General features: G+C 44.4%; 2 protein-coding genes across 5 annotated transcripts in view; one reads left to right on the top strand and one right to left on the bottom strand.

The window, feature by feature from the left end:
- Positions 1 to 12,414: 12,414 nt before the first annotated feature.
- The window catches only part of LOC310754326 (uncharacterized protein), a 33,315-nt gene continuing 27,971 nt past the window's right edge, over positions 12,415 to 17,758 (bottom strand). For all 3 annotated transcript variants that reach the window (XR_014543706.1, XR_014543707.1, XM_083596174.1), the window contains one exon: positions 12,415 to 13,731. Coding sequence is in view for 1 of the 3 variants with exons in the window: in XM_083596174.1 (XP_083452300.1) it covers positions 13,725 to 13,731 (7 nt within the window). In the remaining 2 variants the exon portion in view is untranslated. The remainder of the gene's footprint in view (positions 13,732 to 17,758) is intronic.
- Positions 13,627 to 17,758, top strand: part of ACSL4 (acyl-CoA synthetase long chain family member 4) — an 81,238-nt gene continuing 77,106 nt past the window's right edge. For both annotated transcript variants that reach the window (XM_083595950.1, XM_083595945.1), the window contains exon 1: positions 13,627 to 13,737. The gene's annotated coding sequence lies outside the window, so the exon portion shown is untranslated. The remainder of the gene's footprint in view (positions 13,738 to 17,758) is intronic.

Below are 17,758 nucleotides of genomic sequence, written 5' to 3'. Positions count from 1 at the left end.
GTTCAACCCTGAAATCTCCAGCTAAGGGTGAGAAAGATTCCTGTCTGAAAACCCTGGAGAGCCACTGCCAGTCAGTGCAAATAGGCCAGGAGTATGGGGATTGTTTTTTCTGCTGTGGACTGCACTCCTTGGAGTGGGGGTAATTTTTCATGGGTGCATACTGGTAGTGGGTGAGCCCAAAGTCACTGCAGACAGTAAACTAACAGAATCCCTAATCTATTTCAATTGTGCCACTCTAGTCTTCCCCACAACAAAAATAGAGCATGGGGGAATTCTATAGACCACCCCTTGACCCTCAAGTGTGCCCTGATTCTGCACTGAGTAGCAGGTGGTCACAACTGGGTGAAACCAACTCCACTCGGCTCACCTACCCAGCTCTCAGTGATACAGACCAGATCAACTTCCTCAGCCACAATCTGATAATGGAGGTAAAGGTAAAGGGACCCCTGACCATTAGGTCCAGTCGTGGCCGACTCTGGGGTTACGGCACTCATCTCGCTTTATTGGCCGAGGAAGCCGGCGTACAGCTTCCGGGTCATGTGGCCAGCATGAGCAGCGCACGGAAACGCCGTTTACCTTCCCGCCAGAGCGGTACCTATTTATCTACTTGCACTTTGATGTGCTTTCAAACTGCTAGGTGGGCAGGAGCTGGGACCGAGCGACGGGAGCTCACCCCGTCGCGGGGATTCGAACCGCCAACCTTCTGATCGGCAAGTCCTAGGCTCTGTGCTTTAACCCACATCACCACCCGCGTCCCCTGATAATGGATGAGAGAGGTCTTATTCAGAGGCACCCTGGCATTCAGTAACAGCAGACTTGAGGCCTGGCTGACAGGACAATCGCATTGGAGGAGGGGCTGGCACATGGCACAGTTACTAACTGTGCCCCTTACCTGAGCTGCCCCACCTCACACATCATACTTCCTCCTACACAGAGCCACTGCAATTGGCAGCCTCCTGCTGTCCAAACGCATGTTCCCTCCCTCAATAAAAACAAACGGGGGGGGGGACCCTCACACATATTAAAAACTATTAAAGCAATTGTAGCACATTCCCATATTCTGCATTGTTAGATCACGGGGAAGTGGGGTGTGGGAATGACACTGGGCCCATCTTACTACTTGCCTGCTCAAAAGATTCTGAAGTGGACACACAGTTCTCCTGCATGTGATGCCACTCAAGAATTCTATGCCAATGCCCCCACTTTGAAGAATAGTACTTGGCCCTTTGAAGTGTGACTGAATAGCTGCTGTTATAACACTAGGAACAGTTTTGCAATGCTGCGGTCTGCAGACAATCCTTTATTCAGAAGGCCTGTATTTGTCACCCTTGTTCATAGTATCCAGTTCTGGTTATTTAGAGAGTCTTCAGAGGGCTCTTTAGACACACAACCATTTTCTTGGGCCCTGCATTACAGTAACAAATTTTAATCAGCGTGGGGTAAAAGGTGTACTGGTGCACTTCTTTTTTTAAGGGGTGGGGTAGGGTTCAGAACTTGCAAGACATAAAAGGGTTTTTGAATGTTCATGTTGCATCACTACTTGAGATTTGAATGTGAAGCCCAAGGCATTGATCCAAACACACATTTCCCCTAACTATTAAGCCTTTTAACTGGGGCTGACATTATGCTAGAGTTTAAACACTCTGCAGAGGCTCCTTTTTGTGTGCCAATTTATATTTCTAGCCCGCAGATCAGCATTTGGAGAGTGGGTTATCCCTGGAAATATGAAAGTCAGTGATCTCTCACCAAGAAAGTTGGAAACAGAATGTCAGGGTCACAACATCATCTCTGCACTCCTGACGAAATGCAACTAGTAGAAGCCAAGAATGGACAGCACTGGGAGTATGTCAGGGAGAAGCAGACTTAATCTAATTACTAAACTTCCTTAGACTCCACTTGCAATTTCTAAACTGGCATAATGGTACGGTACATTAGTAAAGCATTATGTGTGCATGGTGGTTAAAGTGTGTGTTAATACTGGTTTCTCCCTGTTATTAATAGTTCATTCATGAGATGGCTTTGCTCACCAATTTCTTCACTGTATGCAAAGGTAAGCATTCAGTCTTGGAAGCCAGATGGGTGCAAGCAAAGTTGCGCCATAAATCTCCATCACTTTCTGTCAATTTATTTTTGGGGATCTAATTTAGCAGGAATATTCTGCCAGAGAGTGCAGAATAAGCTGTCAGCTTTGAGTGCATAAAGTAGAAGCATATAAATAAAAGGCGCACTGTGGTTTCATGATTTTTAATCTGAACAGCTGCATGTTTTAATTACAATGTAGCAAGTGGAATGGCTTAGATCACATATCTGCCAGCTTTCAGGGCAATTACTTGTGCCGTTTCTCTCTTTTTTTGCAGCAGCTCGTTTTCTTTTTTCACAAGGCAAAATAAAAATAAAAATTAGAAATTAGAAACACTTGCCTGTGGGAGACGAAGGTGGGTGAAAAGCAGGAGTGAGAAATGGAAGAATATCTGATAGCTTTAGGTTCCGCCCCCCCTCCCCAGCCCCAGATATAAAAAGCTCAAAGCCTTGATTTGCTCTGCAGCGAATCTGTTCTATCCATGTTAGATCAAAGGAGCCCCGTTTACCTCTCAAGGTGATGTTGAATCAAGAGACCTTTTGACAACATCCGGTCTAGAAGAAAAGGTGGATAGGAAGAGGCCTGGCAAATGAACTTAACAAATGCCCTGAATGTGTCACCAAAGTATCATCGCTTTGCTGAGAGAATATAATAGGATTTGAAATGAAGCTTCTGCTGCAAGAGATACTAGAATCCAATGCATTTCTGAAACGACTGTCAGAAATGTTTTCTTGTATGCATGTTAAAGAGACTGCTTCTGCTCTGGGTCCCAGTTAGTTTTCCTGTGGATTCCTTGACTACTGTCCTGCAACAGCCTTTACAGTCATACCTCGGGTTAAATTTGCTTCAAGTTGAGAGTGTTCAAGTTGCGCTCCGCGGCAACCCGGAAGTAACAGAGCGTGTTACTTCCAGGTTTCGCCGCTTGTGCATGCGCAGACGCTCAAAATGACATCACGTGCATGTGCAGAAGCAGCGAAAAGCGACGCGTGCGTGCGCAGACGTACCGTCGCTAGATACGTTTACCTCTAGATGCGAACAGGGCTCCGGAACGGATCCCGTTCGCATCTAGAGGTACCAGTGTATAGGCAACAGCTTGGACCCTGGGGGAAGTGGCAGAAGAAGGGGGGGGTGCGGTCTGCCCCAGGTGTCATCACTGAGGGGTGTGTGACAAAATGAGTTCTTTTTTTTAAATGGGCTCACAAATTTTTTTGGAGTGATATGGTGACTTAGGCGCCTGCAGGATCTGTGCTGCCTAAAATGGCAGCGTGGGACTTGCGTCTGCCTACTGCCTCTTCTCAGCTGCCCTACAGGTGAAGGGGAGGCGGCGGAGAGGCTCTAAGCAGTGGAGAGGCTCACCCCACCCCCACGGGCAGCTCGCCCCACCCCCAGCTGCTGGACATGCCCCCACACCAGGCACCCAAGTGGCTATTGCTGCTGCCTGGGGGAGAAGATGGCGAAGGGGCAAGGCGCGAATTCCCCTCCATCTGCACTTTCACCCTTGCCCTCATCTTTTCCCATCTACCGCTTTGACTCCTTACCCCAATCTCCAAATGCATACAGATCACATATAGCATATGCTGAGATAAGTTTAACTTCACAATCCAAAGGTGACCTAGATACACATAGGAGTCACAGATAAAAGAAATGACATATTAGAACCATTAACTGATCACATACGTACATGTTAGGGGAAGAGATGAATAGAAGTGCTGATGCGCAGTTTTCACATTTCCTTGATTGCCAATTACTGGCAGTTGCAAGTTTAATGGCAAGATGTCCGCAGTGGGCTGTGAATGAATGCCAAGTGTATAAATAAGTTCTTTGTTTCATACAAAAATCTATATTTGGGAAGAACATCAGTCTTCTGCATGTTGCAATCCTTTTAAAATATATATATATTTCTTTTCAGGGTAGGTAAGCCGATCAGAGTAGCTTCACAGTCAGCTAACACTGTTCACACTTCATTAGCTCCTCTGAGGATTTTGACACTCTGAAGTTTACGTAAGTGCTGTTCTCAGAAGAGAAACACTGATGGGGGCAGGGTTCCTTTCCCAGACCCTCCAAGTGTCCCTATTTTCCAGGAACATCCCTGATTTAGAGAAGCCATCCCAATTTCTGATTTGATTCCAGTCCCACTTTTCCTTAGGACACCCCTATTTTCATTGGAGAAATGTTGGAGGGTATGGAGTTATCTGACCCACGAGCCATCAGAAGGCAATCCTATATAGGGAAGTTTTTTTAAAAAATGTTTAATGTCTTATTATGTTTTTATATATGTTGGAAGGTGCCCAGAGTGCTGGGGCAACCCAATAAGATGCGTGGGATATAAACAGTAAAATTATCATTATGGAATGGGACATCCCTATTTTCATCGGTGAAATGTTGGAAGCTATGCTTGGCTTTCCACCAGTCCTTGTTATTTGTTTCAAACTATAGGAATCTTGGAAGAGAAAATGTAGAGCTTGACGGCCTTCAGACTCTCCTAGCAATGTGACTCTTTTAGAGTGTGAACACACTGTCAGGCAGTGCGCATTTGGTGGGGGGCAGGGCATCTTTCCAGTGTGCTATACACATGATGTCACCCCCATGCTTCCCAAAGTGGGCAATTCTGCCCCCTGGGGGGCACTGGAATGAACTAGAGGGGCAGTAATAGCCTCAGGTGTAATTGGGGGGCATTGAATAAAAATAAGGGGAAGGTGTAAACATAAAGAAGAGAAGAAAAAATTGAAACACTATTCGTACATGTTTCATCTGTCATGTAATGATGCTTCCTGCAGTGGCGTAGCGTGGGTTGTCAGCACCCGGGGCAAGGCAAGTAATTTACGCCCCCTAACCCGTGGATTTGCGCCCCCTAACCCGTGGATTTGCGCCCCCTAACCCATTGATTTGCCCTAACCCCAGATGTTGCGCCCGGTGCGGTCCGCCCCCCCTGCACCCCCCACGCTACGCCACTGGCTTCCTGTCAGGTTGGGGCCCGTTGCGGGATGGCGACAATTCCTCCCCTGGATCTGGCAGTCGTGCTAGATGCAGGGGGTTTTCATGGGCTTGGGTGAACCCTTTTCAGCTTCATCCAAGCCCAGGAAGTAGATCACAGCTTGCCTGCCTATTTGGCCAATGGCAGGCGGCCCGCAGGGGCCAGCCCTGCCCCTGGGACAGATCGGACTGAGCCAGCAGGCTTCAATCCAATCCACCCCATGGGTTTTTAATCCCAGGGCCTAGTTCACCTCCTCGTCCAGTTGTAGGTAGACATATAGATAAATAAAAGAATGCAAACTGGTCACCGCATCTTTCTGTTTGTTCACTTAAAGAAGCTAGATTTCCAGGGGAGCGCTGAGTAATTTTTTTTTTTCCTGGAAAGGGGGTAGTAGGCTAAATAAGTTTGGGAACCACTGCCAAAATATAAAATGCATAAATATAGAATGCATTCTGTTGGAATTGTTATAATCTGTTTTGTGCCAAGAATGCTTGCTGCCTACATGTGCACACCAGTAGTGCTTTCTTGGGTTTCAAAGGGGAGGCATGTACACATCTGTAGAAGAAAAAGCACCAGCAGTCTGTGTTTTATTCCAGTGGTAGGCAGCCTATGGTCCTCCAAGCCTATGGGGACTTCAGTTCCCATCAGCCCCAGCCAGTGTGATCAATAGTCAAGAAGACTGCAAGATGTGGGCCAAGAACCTCTGGAGGGTCAACCACAGAGGCATTAATATTATTTGTAATCCAGGCAAGCACACCTGGTGTTGGTTCAGGATTCAGTTGCTTTAGATGCAAGTGTCCCAAAGTGGAGAGGACGAAAGAATCCTTCCCAGATTCTCATTGCTGGAAAATACTAATTCTCACTTACCTCCCTCCAAGGATAGTGCTGAGTTTGAATGCACAACCACCACAGAAATACAGACATGGTTAAACAGGTAATACAGTGAGGGGGGGGGAGTATTTGATCCCCTGGCTTTTGTCTTCTGGGGGTTTTCCTGTTGTTATTCTGTCTCTCACAGCTACAATAAACCTACCATTAAAATTATGGACTGGTCATTTCTTCGTCAGAGGGCAAATGGGCAAATTTAGCAGGGGATCAAATACTTCCCCCCCCCCTCACTGTACTTTTACTTTATTTTACTCAACCCTTAAAAAATGATAGAAAAGGAGAAAGCACTAAGATGGCAGATACTATTTGGAATTTTGCAAATGCTTTCATTTGGTTTAGAAAGCCCGTTTTCACAGTAAATGACGCTGGCATTGAACTTGTAGCATCTTGATTTTGTCTGTGATTATGTGGTTTGGGCTAATGAGAAGGCTTGGTTACAGACTCCACATATGGCTTTGGAACAAAGTCCTGATTATACCTCACATGCCAAAGAATAATGGGCATCTGCAACATAAAATGTTCACTAGAAGACTTTTAGTAAACATGGTTAGGGAAGTGGAAGAAATTATGGCAGGATTGTCAAGTGGGACAGATGCCGAGACACTGTGGAATGCTCTCCCCATAGATGTTCATTTGGTATCTACCTTATAGTCTTTGTCAACAGGAACAGGTCATTTTCCTGTCCTTTTAAGATACAATTTTAATCTAGTTGTCTTGTGCTGCTTTTATTATTTGTTTATTTTTATTTTTTGCAAGATCTATCCATTAAGGCTCTGCACTGGGGACTCAGCTACATTAGTAAAGAAAAGGCACTTTATATGTGTTATAACACTGTGACACCAGTTAGCACTGTGGAGTCCTGTCTTTCACCAGTGTGATTTCCCTTTATGAAGTTTACAACACATTTTCCTGAAACTTTTTTTGATGTGTCTAGATCTAGCCTGGATTTGGCCAAATCCCAAATTCTGAGGCAAATCCTGCTGAAGATAGCCATGGGTGGGATCTGGCTGTCTGGATGGTTCATTCACAGGTAACACAATTGTGAAGCAGCACTCAGCAGGATTTGGCCCTCTTGCTGACAGTATGCTGCATGAGGAAGATGCAGCATTACTTTCTTCCTCACCCACTCCCAAACATATGTTTAATTTGGGTTTAAAGAGCCCTAATTAAACATTAGCCCTGTCCCTCAGATCTCAGGTGGGTGTACCCAAGGTCAGCCCAGATTGGGTAGGGGTTACACAGTCTATCTCTGTGTGTCTTTCTATCATTATACATGCATACATACATACATACATACACACATACATATGGACATTTTCATAGTCGTTTGCTTGTTTTGAAAACCACTCGGGGAATATTATTGAAGGGTAGATTAAAAAGACATGCAGTACAGTAGATAAATAAATATATTTGTTTAAGGCTGCATCCCTAATACACACTTAATAGAGAGTAACTCTTATAGAATTCCATTCTATTATGAGTAAACATGCTTAGGATCACTTAGTAGTATGACCAATCCAAAAGGATCAAAGTAAGTAACAATTTTTTCCCTTGTATTTTCATTGAACTTAACATTTCCTGTTAAAATGGAACAGATCTGTAGGTGCTCTTTTTCCGTCACTGCAGCTTCCCAGATGATAATATCTGTCATTGCTACAGCTCAATAAACTATTCATGTTAACATCCATCTCTATTTCTCTTTTATATCTGAGTCAGGTAAAAAAACAACAACAATGGGTGCGCTAAGCTGGTGCCATAAACTGGTAATGGACTGGATGAGAGCCAATAACTTGAAGCTCACTCCAGACAAGTAGGAAGTACTGTTGATAGGTAGCTCATTTAACCAGGAAGGTGGAGTTCAACTTCTTTCTCTAGGACGGTTGTATCTGCCCTAACAAGGCAAACTTGGGTGGTACTGGTGTTTTGGAGTGCCTTTCACCAGTTCTGTCTAGAGCAGGTTTGGAGAATCTTCTGCCATCCAGATGTTGCTGAATTGCAGCTCCCAGCAGCCCCAGTAAATGTAGTCAGTAGCCAGGATTGGTGGGAGCTTGGGACTCAGCTACATTGGCAAAGAAAGAACGCTTTATATGTGTTGTTTATGCATTCTAACACTGTGATACCAGATGGCGCTGTGGAGTTCCATACTGTATTTGCTAACCCAATTTCTCATACAGTGGTACCTCGGGTTACATACGCTTCAGGTTACATACACTTCAGGTTACAGACTCCACTAACCCAGAAATAGTACCTCCGGTTCAGAACTTTGCTTCAGGATGAGAACAGAAATCATGTTCCGGTGGCGTGGCAGCAGCGGGAGGCCCCATTAGCTAAAGTGGTGCTTCAGGTTAAGAACAGTTTCAGGTTAAGAATGGACCTCCAGAAAGAATTAAGTACTTAACCCGAGGTACCACTGTACAAAGTTTGAAACACATTTAACACTCTTCTTTGATGTGTCTAGATCCAGCCTTAGAGATACCTTGCCTACAATTATCTACTATGATAACCTCTAATTTACAGCAATGTGTTGCTTGCAGAGCTACTTTTGAAGACCCTTCAGAATCTTCAGCTACTGCAAAATACAGCGGCAAGACTTGATCAAGACCAATTAGTCAGAGGCAGACTTTGGTAATAAGGCACCCTAAGCAAGGACAAAATTTGCCCCCCCCCCCAATATTTCTTATTTTCACAATGATTCTTTTTCATACAGTTGGATAAGATACAGTTTCTTAATGGTTCTTCTCAATATTATATATTTTGTGCCTCCTCGGCTCGGCACCCTACCCGGGGGAACTGCCCGCACTGCCCTATATCCAGCGCTGAATTAGTTGGAGCACATATCACATATTCTTAAATATTCCTACTGGCTATTGGCTGATTTCTGAGTAGCACATTAGTGCTGATACACTGAGAGACCTACACAACTTGGGATCAGTGTACTTGAAGGAACCTCTGTATCAGCCTGTCTGCATGCCGACATCATTACCTTAGACACCCCTCCAAATCCCCCCATCATCAAATGACAGGTGGGTGGCCTGCACAGTGGTGGCTCCCCACTTATGGAATTTTCTGCCCAGGAAGACTAGCCTGGTGCCTTCTTTACACAATAGGCATGTTTATTTCCCCAGGCTGTTAACTGCTAATTTGTGTAGACTTGCTGCTGCTGCTAGTTTTTATTCATTGTTTTAAATGTCCAGGTTAGTAGTTGTTCTGGGGTTATGCTACCTGTTCTTCTTTTTTAAAATAATTTTTATTAACAAACCAATCAAATCACATTAATTCCAAATTACAAAGCCAAATTTTTAAATTTTTGTTGGGGGTACCCATGCTTCGAGCTCAGAAAGGGATCCAAACATCTCTCTTGCTGCTGCTTTAATATTCCCAGTTCTGTCCAAATAGTATTCACAGTTCTGTCCAATCTTCTCTTTATTATTTTCCTCATCTTCTTGTTGTTATCATATATTCCTTTCTTTGTGACCTCTGATAGTCTCCACAAGCGGGTTAAAAACAAACGTTGTTATATCCTGTGTGGATTTTCCATTCCTCCAAGAGCCATATTCAAACAGACAGGCGCCATTTCAACACTTCCATACAAAACATTCTTAAAGTCTGCCCATTAGTCCTCGCAGGCCTGTCATTCTCTCCTCAATCTTCTTAGGGGGTTCTGCCAGATCAAACTCACAGTCCGATATAATAACAAAGCCATGGTCTCCTCCCCCTCGATCGTAAATCCTGCAACCAGGCCTGCTTCCTAACGACTCTCTTTTTATAACTGCGTCATTCCAAAGGCCTTTCATTCCTTTCCAGATATTCCACAAGCCATGTCTTTGATTAGTAATTCATTTCCACACAGTTCTTAATCCTCCCGCTTATAATCAGTAATTGCAACGATTCTTCCTGGGGGGGGGATTGTTAGGTAATCACATAAGATAAAAAAAAAAGTTCCCCCCCATTCCGTCCCGTCCCGACATACCGACCCTTTGATGTGTCTTCTTCTTGATATATTCCTGTTGAATCCAGCCCGTCGCTTCACTTCAAAGAGGTCACTTCAGTTAGCAGTCTTAACTCCCGTTCTTCACTCGAAATATGTGCATTTGCTTCTCTCTAATTCTTTATTTTGAGCTGCTGCAACCAGGCCGCGCGATCAGAGACAGCGTCCGGGAGAGCCATCCCACACGAGTGCTGTGTGCCTTGTGCCCTCATCCCCTTCTTTCGAACTCGGGGGTGATTTATGGCAACCGCAGGCGAGGCCATACCCCATTCCCGTGGGGTAACAAGGGAGGCTGCATACTCCCATATCAGCCTCTTAATTACCTCATGTGAGACGGAGAGATGGTATTGTTGGCCATCTTCCAATGCGCCCCAAGCGGGCCCCCCGCTGCTGGAAATCATAAATCGTGATTCATAATTCATGATTCGTAATTCATAAATATCGTGAATTTTAAATCATAATTCATAAATATGAATTGTAATTCATAATTCATAACTCATAAATATCATGAATCCTAAATCATAATTCATAAATATCGTGAATCCTAAATCATAATTCATAAATATCATGAATCGCGCATCATGAATCGTAAATCATAATTCGTGATTCATAATTCATGATTCATAATTCATACATATCATGAATCGTAAATCTTGTTGATTCTTTTATTGCTGTGAGCCACCCTAAGAATATTTATATTGGTGTTTGGAATAGAAAACAAATAAATAAATTATAGAATATAGCTTCCCCACCTTCACCCCTCCCTTGGTTTATTAAAGAAGAAGAAAATTATACAGTCCTTCCTAGAATTCTGTGGTGGAAAACACAAAGAGAATGTCATTTTTTAAAAAGACAAAGGCATGTAGTATACCTTTTGAACTCAGCTTGTATTTTAATTCCGTCAGCTCCTTAATTATACTTTGTGGAGTGTGATGCCTCCTGGTGGTTGTCTGCTGTTTTAAAATGTGCATACTCTCTCATTTCAGTCCTGCTGAAGGGGGGGTGCAGATCAGTTCACTTCTCTTATAAGATTTGTGGTTATTGCTTTTCATGTCTTCTAAACTGAAATATTGCTATAGTTGCACAACCAATAATAAACAAACGTTGCAGTTCATTGCACTTGATGCAAACAGGTCTACCATAAGTGGAAAACAGGGCTGTGGTAATACCTGCATTTTCTTTTAATAGGCATGAATTCATTCAGAATCAATAAAATCTTAGGCTCCCTTCTGCCAATGGCTACAGGTGAGAGTTGCCAAAATGCAATTAACTCTTCAAGTTCACTTCGTTGCTTAAATTTTAATTCCCTATTGGTATATCTATGTGTGTTTTGTTTTCAGAAGGGTGACTTTCACATATATTGACAACATTGCTGCAGTTGTAATGAGATATTTAAAAGTTACTGCAATAAGTCAGGGTCTGCAAATGTACTTACTGGCTTGCCAATAAAGAGCTTTTAAAAATTATTATTAAATGCTACTCCAGTCTCCAAGAGGTAAGAGATGCCAGGGATTCTAGCACTTGCCCTGAGTTCAATTTCCTTGGAATGAAGGTCGGCAGACACTGTCGTGTCATTAGCATCTATGGATTTATTTACACATATAAACAACCTGAGCATGGGATGGAGAAACTCACAGTATTAACACTCCCAAATATATTGAATCTCCATGAGCCACAACTTTGGATCCAGCACTTAGCGAGCATGTCTCTGTGTCTCCAGCTACCAGCCCACTTCCAGCTCAACTCATGTACAACATTGGCTATTGTTCTCCCACAAAGATGGGGGGGAGGCCCACCCATTTGTTCTATGGCACAGAGCAACTCCTTTGGTTATGCAAATCATGGTGCTTAATTAATCAGCCAAAGACAGTACCTAAACAAAGGAACTGGTTTGGCAAACTTGCTCTCAAACATTCTAGCCCCTCAGATACAGGATCCCAAGAACTGGGAGGAATTCAGGGCATCATCCAGGCTGATCCTCCAAATTCATAACAGTATTCATTCTGATGAGTCCTTTGTCCCTCTTCTGAGCTGACAAGCACCAAACATCTTGCTGCCTTCCACAGCTGCTTCCACACTTTGCATTTAGTGTGGAATAACCGTGCTTCATTTAGTTGGTCAATTTATATACCTCTTAATGCCAAAATAGGCATTAAGGAGACTCTGGTCAGGAGAACATGGAAATGCCTATGTAAACTTCTTGTGTTTTTTTAAAACAGCATCTATGTAGTGTCATCAAATCACTGTTCTCTTCTGTGCTCCTTGTGTTATTTCCACCTTTTCTCAAATTACAGAAAATCCAAACTTTCTGGAAAGTACAGAACACAATATCTGCCAGGTGTAGATGGCCTTAGCACAGCCTTCACCCACCTGGTGCTGCTCCCCCAGGACTTTGGACAGCAATTCCCATTGACCCAAGTTAGGTGGCTGCCTTCATGTTACACTTCTTTCTTTAAAAGACACCTGGTTGTGCTACATGTAGTGATGTACTGAGTGGTTGAGCCTATTTCCATGCAGCTATATCTCTGAACACTGTCTATTTCATCTTTTCAGTAGATGCCATTGTAGCCACATATTTTTTTCAATATTTTAATTCATGCTTTTTTAATTATTAAAACACTGTGCAATAGTGTTTAAAGGGGGAGTTTTAACAGAAATAGTAAAATTGAACATAAATAACCACTTTGCCTTTTAAAAAAATATTTGCAGTTGGTGCTGTTTTATCAACTGCTTAATTTTTTTATTTTGCCAAACATTAACAGAATATGTTCAATAACTGGCCTTTAAAAAGGCTTCAGTTCAGATTTGATAAAGACTGGGGAAGGTCCCAGGGGAAGACCTAATCCCACCAGAGGACCTTAAAAACAATATGGACTTTGGGGCCCCTACTCTGGCCTCACTCTTCACCTGCATTGACACCCATGACCAAGCCCCCAAGGACTGGGGGCTTGCAATCATTGCCCCTATAAAAAAATATTTTTTAAAAAAATGGTTTCAAATTGTTTAAAAAATGATGAACCATCTCTTCCTTGCCTTGCCTACTCAGCTGCTGTTCCCAGAACACTTCAGGATAGTGGCCTGCTTCATACATAACACCAACCCACAATTAAAGCAAACCAAGGTTCATAAGCCACACAGACCATGGTTAAGATTCTGGTGGCTGGCAATAAATAAACCATAGTTAACCTGCTGGGCAGGGTGTACACATAACACTAAGCCATGTTTAGGGTTTCAGGCAGGGATATTTCCCAGTCCTGCTTGGAAATGCCGGGACTTGAACTTGGGGTTTTCTTCATGCATAGTGGATGCTTTGCCACCTACTGCCCTGTTCCCCACCTCACTGGCCAGTGGCCACCACTGAAACTTCAAACGTGCTTTCATAGTACCTGTTCATTCCAGCAGGGCTTGTGCAGGAATACTTCCTAGTAGGCTGTGCCCTACGGTAAGTTGTGGGAGGAATCACCTGGATTTGCATCTTCAGGCACCAAAACCTATTGGGCAAAACCATACACAGCAAAATTAATAAACCCAAGTCTGAAGGCTGTGGAGGAGGGACATCAGATGGAAAAGGACGGGACTTGTCAGAAGTGGTAAGCAGAGCAAGGAGGGACTGAGTTGTGACTAGCTGGGTGGAGACCTTGAAAGTAAGCCAAGGCTGGATAGGTGGATACCAATAAATTGCAGGTACTGGAGCAGGATCTTCAGCATCTGAAGCATGGATGTGATGAGCCAGGAAAGCAATTCCAGTACACTGGCGAGGAGAAGCGCACAGGCAGTCAGGAAGGAAGCCTCTTTCACACGCTGAAGGTGAGAAAAGAAAACAGGTGGAGGAGGTTTGTGTTATTATGCTGCAGGCCAGCTTGAGAGCTGTAAACGTTATAATGCTCATAGAATCAAACTGAGTCACTGTATTTGTTGGGATTGTTATGTTTTGAAATGATGTGATATTTTATTGTTATTGTAATGGTGTATCCGTCTGCATTTTTTTGTTCTGTCATTAAATGCTTTGAGCATACACATCTAAATACTAAAATAAGCAAGTAAGGTGATCTGTAGGTGCCACTGTTGAATAGCAGCTGAAACAAGAGTACAGGTAGGCAGCAGGCAGGCAAGTCTATGAGTAAATAAGGAGCCTGGCAGATTGGGAAAGCAGTAGGTAACATGAATTTGGGAGGATGGCCGCTGTCTTTTAAAAAGGTATTGGGCAAATGCTTGGAGAAGTATGGGTCTGTCAGTGACCACAAGCTATGACCACTAACTGCTACATTCTGAGTCACTGTTAACACATAACACTGGTTACTAAAGCAGAACAGGACTATTGCCTTCAAGCCCTTTTTGTGGTCTTCTCAGAGGTATCTGGTTAGTCACTGCAGGAAGCACCATGCTGGACTAGGTACCCACATGGCCAGATCCAGTGGGGCTTTTCTTTTGTTCTTAAGCTGAGAGAGGCAGGGAGAGCAGGCAGATACCTGGTGCAAGAGAAGGGAGACGTAGGGAAGACAGGCTCCTGGACAAAGGCCCAGACCTGAAAGCAACAGTTCCTCTTCTTCTTTTGAAGTGCATCTTCAAAGGAATAATCTAACCCTGTGGAGCCTGCCCTTCATACGTCCATGTAGTGCTAAGTAGGTTAATAATGAGGATATGTTCCCTTTAAAAATTGTCCTCTTGGTTCCTGGAGGCATCCAATTGCCTCAGCACAAAATGTTCCACCTGTTATTTGTCTTGAAATAAAAGAAAAGGGAGGCATTTCCTTTAAATGCAAATAGCAGGCAGGGCGGGCTCAGCCCAAATTTGGATCATAGCATAGGGGGCAAAGGGTTAGAGCCTGCCTCTCTGCCCAGCACACCAGGGTCCTAATCTAGATTTGGGCTTCCTGTGCTTGCTACTTCTACTTCAAATGCCTTTCACACATTTTCTAATTTTGTGTATAGTGTTTTGCTGCCTTGGCCCTGATGCATGTGGGGTGGGTCTGCCTATCGTTCGCTCTGGCTCCATGTACTTTTGGTCTCCCTGCCTTTAACCGTACCAGTTCCAAGAGGAACAAACCACCACTGGGAATGTCCTCCTGCTTCCTTGTGTTGTGATGCAGTGGCCAGCTGGTAGTTTGTCCTGGAGATTCATTTCACTGCTCTCTGCCTCTTGTCTTGCTGCTTTTCCAGCCAAATTCATGCAAATGCTCCTGAATGGACAGGAGGGTGCTGTGGCTCACATCCAAAGCCACATGTGGCCAACCATACATCAATAAACTGGCATCTGACCATATTGTATTGGCATGCTCTGATAAGTAAGAATGAGGGATTCGGGTAGGAGAGGCAAGGAGGGTTAGAATCCTATGGTTATTTTTCCTGCACCCTAAAAGCCAGAGCTAGAGTGCAGCATTTCTGTGTCCCATAGAGTCATATTCATACATTTCTCATCACTCAGAGACTCCCTGGAATTTTTCCTGTCCAGCTCTCCAGGTATAAGGTATAAAATTTGAACTCAACCATTGCATTAGTAGAAGCCAGCACAAATCCTGCTAGCGTAATGGGGATTTCACCCTCTCCTCCCCCATGTGCCCTCCCCAAATCAACTCTGGCTTGTTGAGAAAATCCCCAGAACAGTACATTGTAGGAGGAGGCAGGAGATCCTTTAATCTGGCAAGCAGAAATGCTTGCCCCGATGGAATGAACATAATAGTATGGTGTTGCGTTCCTCCAGAGGCATCCAACTTGTTGCTGGTTTGGTCTTAAGTATTTGGTGCTTGTTTTTGAACATTGCTTAAGTGTCAACTATATTTCTGAAATGGAGGAGGATGGGAAGTAAACAAGTAAGATGAGTATCTCTATTGACTTTCGGGCTCTACTGCCCATTAGCTGCCCTGCCCACTGTCTCACCAGCTCCAGTGGTCATCAGCCACTACAGTGGTACCTCAGGTTACATACGCTTCAGGTTACAGACTCGACTCCGCTAATCCAGAAATATTACCTTGGGTTAAGAACTTTGCTTCAGGATGAAAACAGAAATCGTGCTCCGGTGGCGCAGCGGCAGCAGGAGGTCCCATTAGCTAAAGTGGTGCTTCAGGTTAAGAACAGTTTCAGGTTAAGAACAGACCTCCAGAACGAATTAAGTACTTAACCCGAGGTACCACTGTAATTGATTCAAAAGACAAATGATCATATGGGTTGACTTAACATTTTGGGGTTGAATCAGTCTGGGCAACTTTGGGAAATTATTACTATGCAGGCAGAGAGCAAGACTGTGACCATTGTTGTCCATGCATTAAGGTATCTGCCTTATATCAAGTCAGAACATTGGTCTGTTTGGCTCAGCATTGCCTACACTGAATCACAGCATTTCTCCAGGGATTCAGACAGGGGTGTTTCTGAGTCCTGCCTGGAGATGCTGGGGGTTGAACTTGGTACCTTCTGCATGCAAGTCAGGTGCTCTGCTACTTCCACAACACCCAAGTGTTTTTCTGCCATTAATTACACAGTAATCCTGGCAGGGTTTCTACTGCAGGTATGCAGTCATGAAAAAAATAAAAGGTGAGTGGGTGTGTACTGCTCTCTGCTGAAAGTGATCAAGGTGTTCTAATTGGCCTTGGTATCAGGAGATGCAGCCTGAAGTTGCTGGCACGCTGGTTGGGCAAGCACATCTTGGGAGTTACATGACTCCCCTTTCAAAAGTTACTGTGTAGAGCTGCTCTGAGACACATGGCCACCTCACCCCGCAAGTGGCTACTCTGTGGAATATAGACTGTTTAGGCACATGAGGCTGCCACCTTGAGTCCAGCCATTGTCTGAAAGGGTCTGACTTCATGGTGGTCACATGTATCCTGCCTTGGGATCCATGACTGAAGAAAGGTGGAAGACAAGATGGTTAAATAATTAATTCCCTGATGGACACTGTGTTGGATGGCTGCACTCTTGCCTCCACAGTCACAAGTGATATGCTTCTGAATTCTAGCTGTTGGAAGCCAAAGGAGGAGAGAGTGCTGTTGCACTCAGGTCTTGCTTGCAGGCTTCCCATTGGGGCATTTGGTTGGCCACTTTGAGAACAGAGTGCTGGGCTAGATGGACCACAAGCCTGCTCCAGCTACAGGGTTCTTCTTATTGGGCAACTCTCATTTCCCACTGGGAAAGCTTCCCGGTGGCAGTGAAGGGAGCTAAATGCAAGGTGGTTGAATTGAGTGGTCTCCCCTTTTCTGGTGTTAAGGGACAGCGAGGAGCACACCGTGTCTCTTACACTCCTTTTCAGCCTTTCGTTGACAAAAAGTGTAGAAGGCATGCTCCTGTGGTGGCCTGACCACCAAGAAATGGGACAGCAGCTCAGAGGTTCCACAACCTGTTGCCCTCCAGTAGTTTTGAACTAGAACTCACATCAGCCAATGGATAGGAATGATGAGAATTTTAGTGCAAAACATCTGGAAGGCACCAGGTTGGTGAAGGCTGCTGTACAGCTTGGGTGGAAAGCCTGTGACTCTTCAGGTGTTGTACCACAATACCTATTACCCCTGATGTTGGCTGGGGCTAATTGGATTTGGAGTCCTATAGCTGTTGGGTGGTCACAGATTCTTCGCCCTCTTCTCTATGTCAGTCTCCTGATTCCCAGTGTGGTGTAGTGGTTAAGAGTGGTGGACTCGTAATCTGGGGAACCGGGTTTGCGTCCTCGCTCCTCCACATGCAGCTGCTGGGTGACCTTCTGGGTGAAGTCACACTTCTCTGAAGTCTCTCAGCCCCACTCACCTCACAGAGTGTTTGTTGTGGGGGAGGAAGGGAAAGGAGAATGTTAGCCGTTTTGAGACTCCTTCAGGTAGTGATAAAGTGGGATATCGAATCCAAACTCT

Source organism: Podarcis filfolensis, assembly GCF_964270895.1.
Source record: "Podarcis filfolensis genome assembly, chromosome: Z".
Taxonomy (NCBI): Eukaryota; Metazoa; Chordata; class Lepidosauria; order Squamata; family Lacertidae; genus Podarcis; species Podarcis filfolensis.
This window is presented reverse-complemented; position numbering and strand designations above follow the sequence as displayed.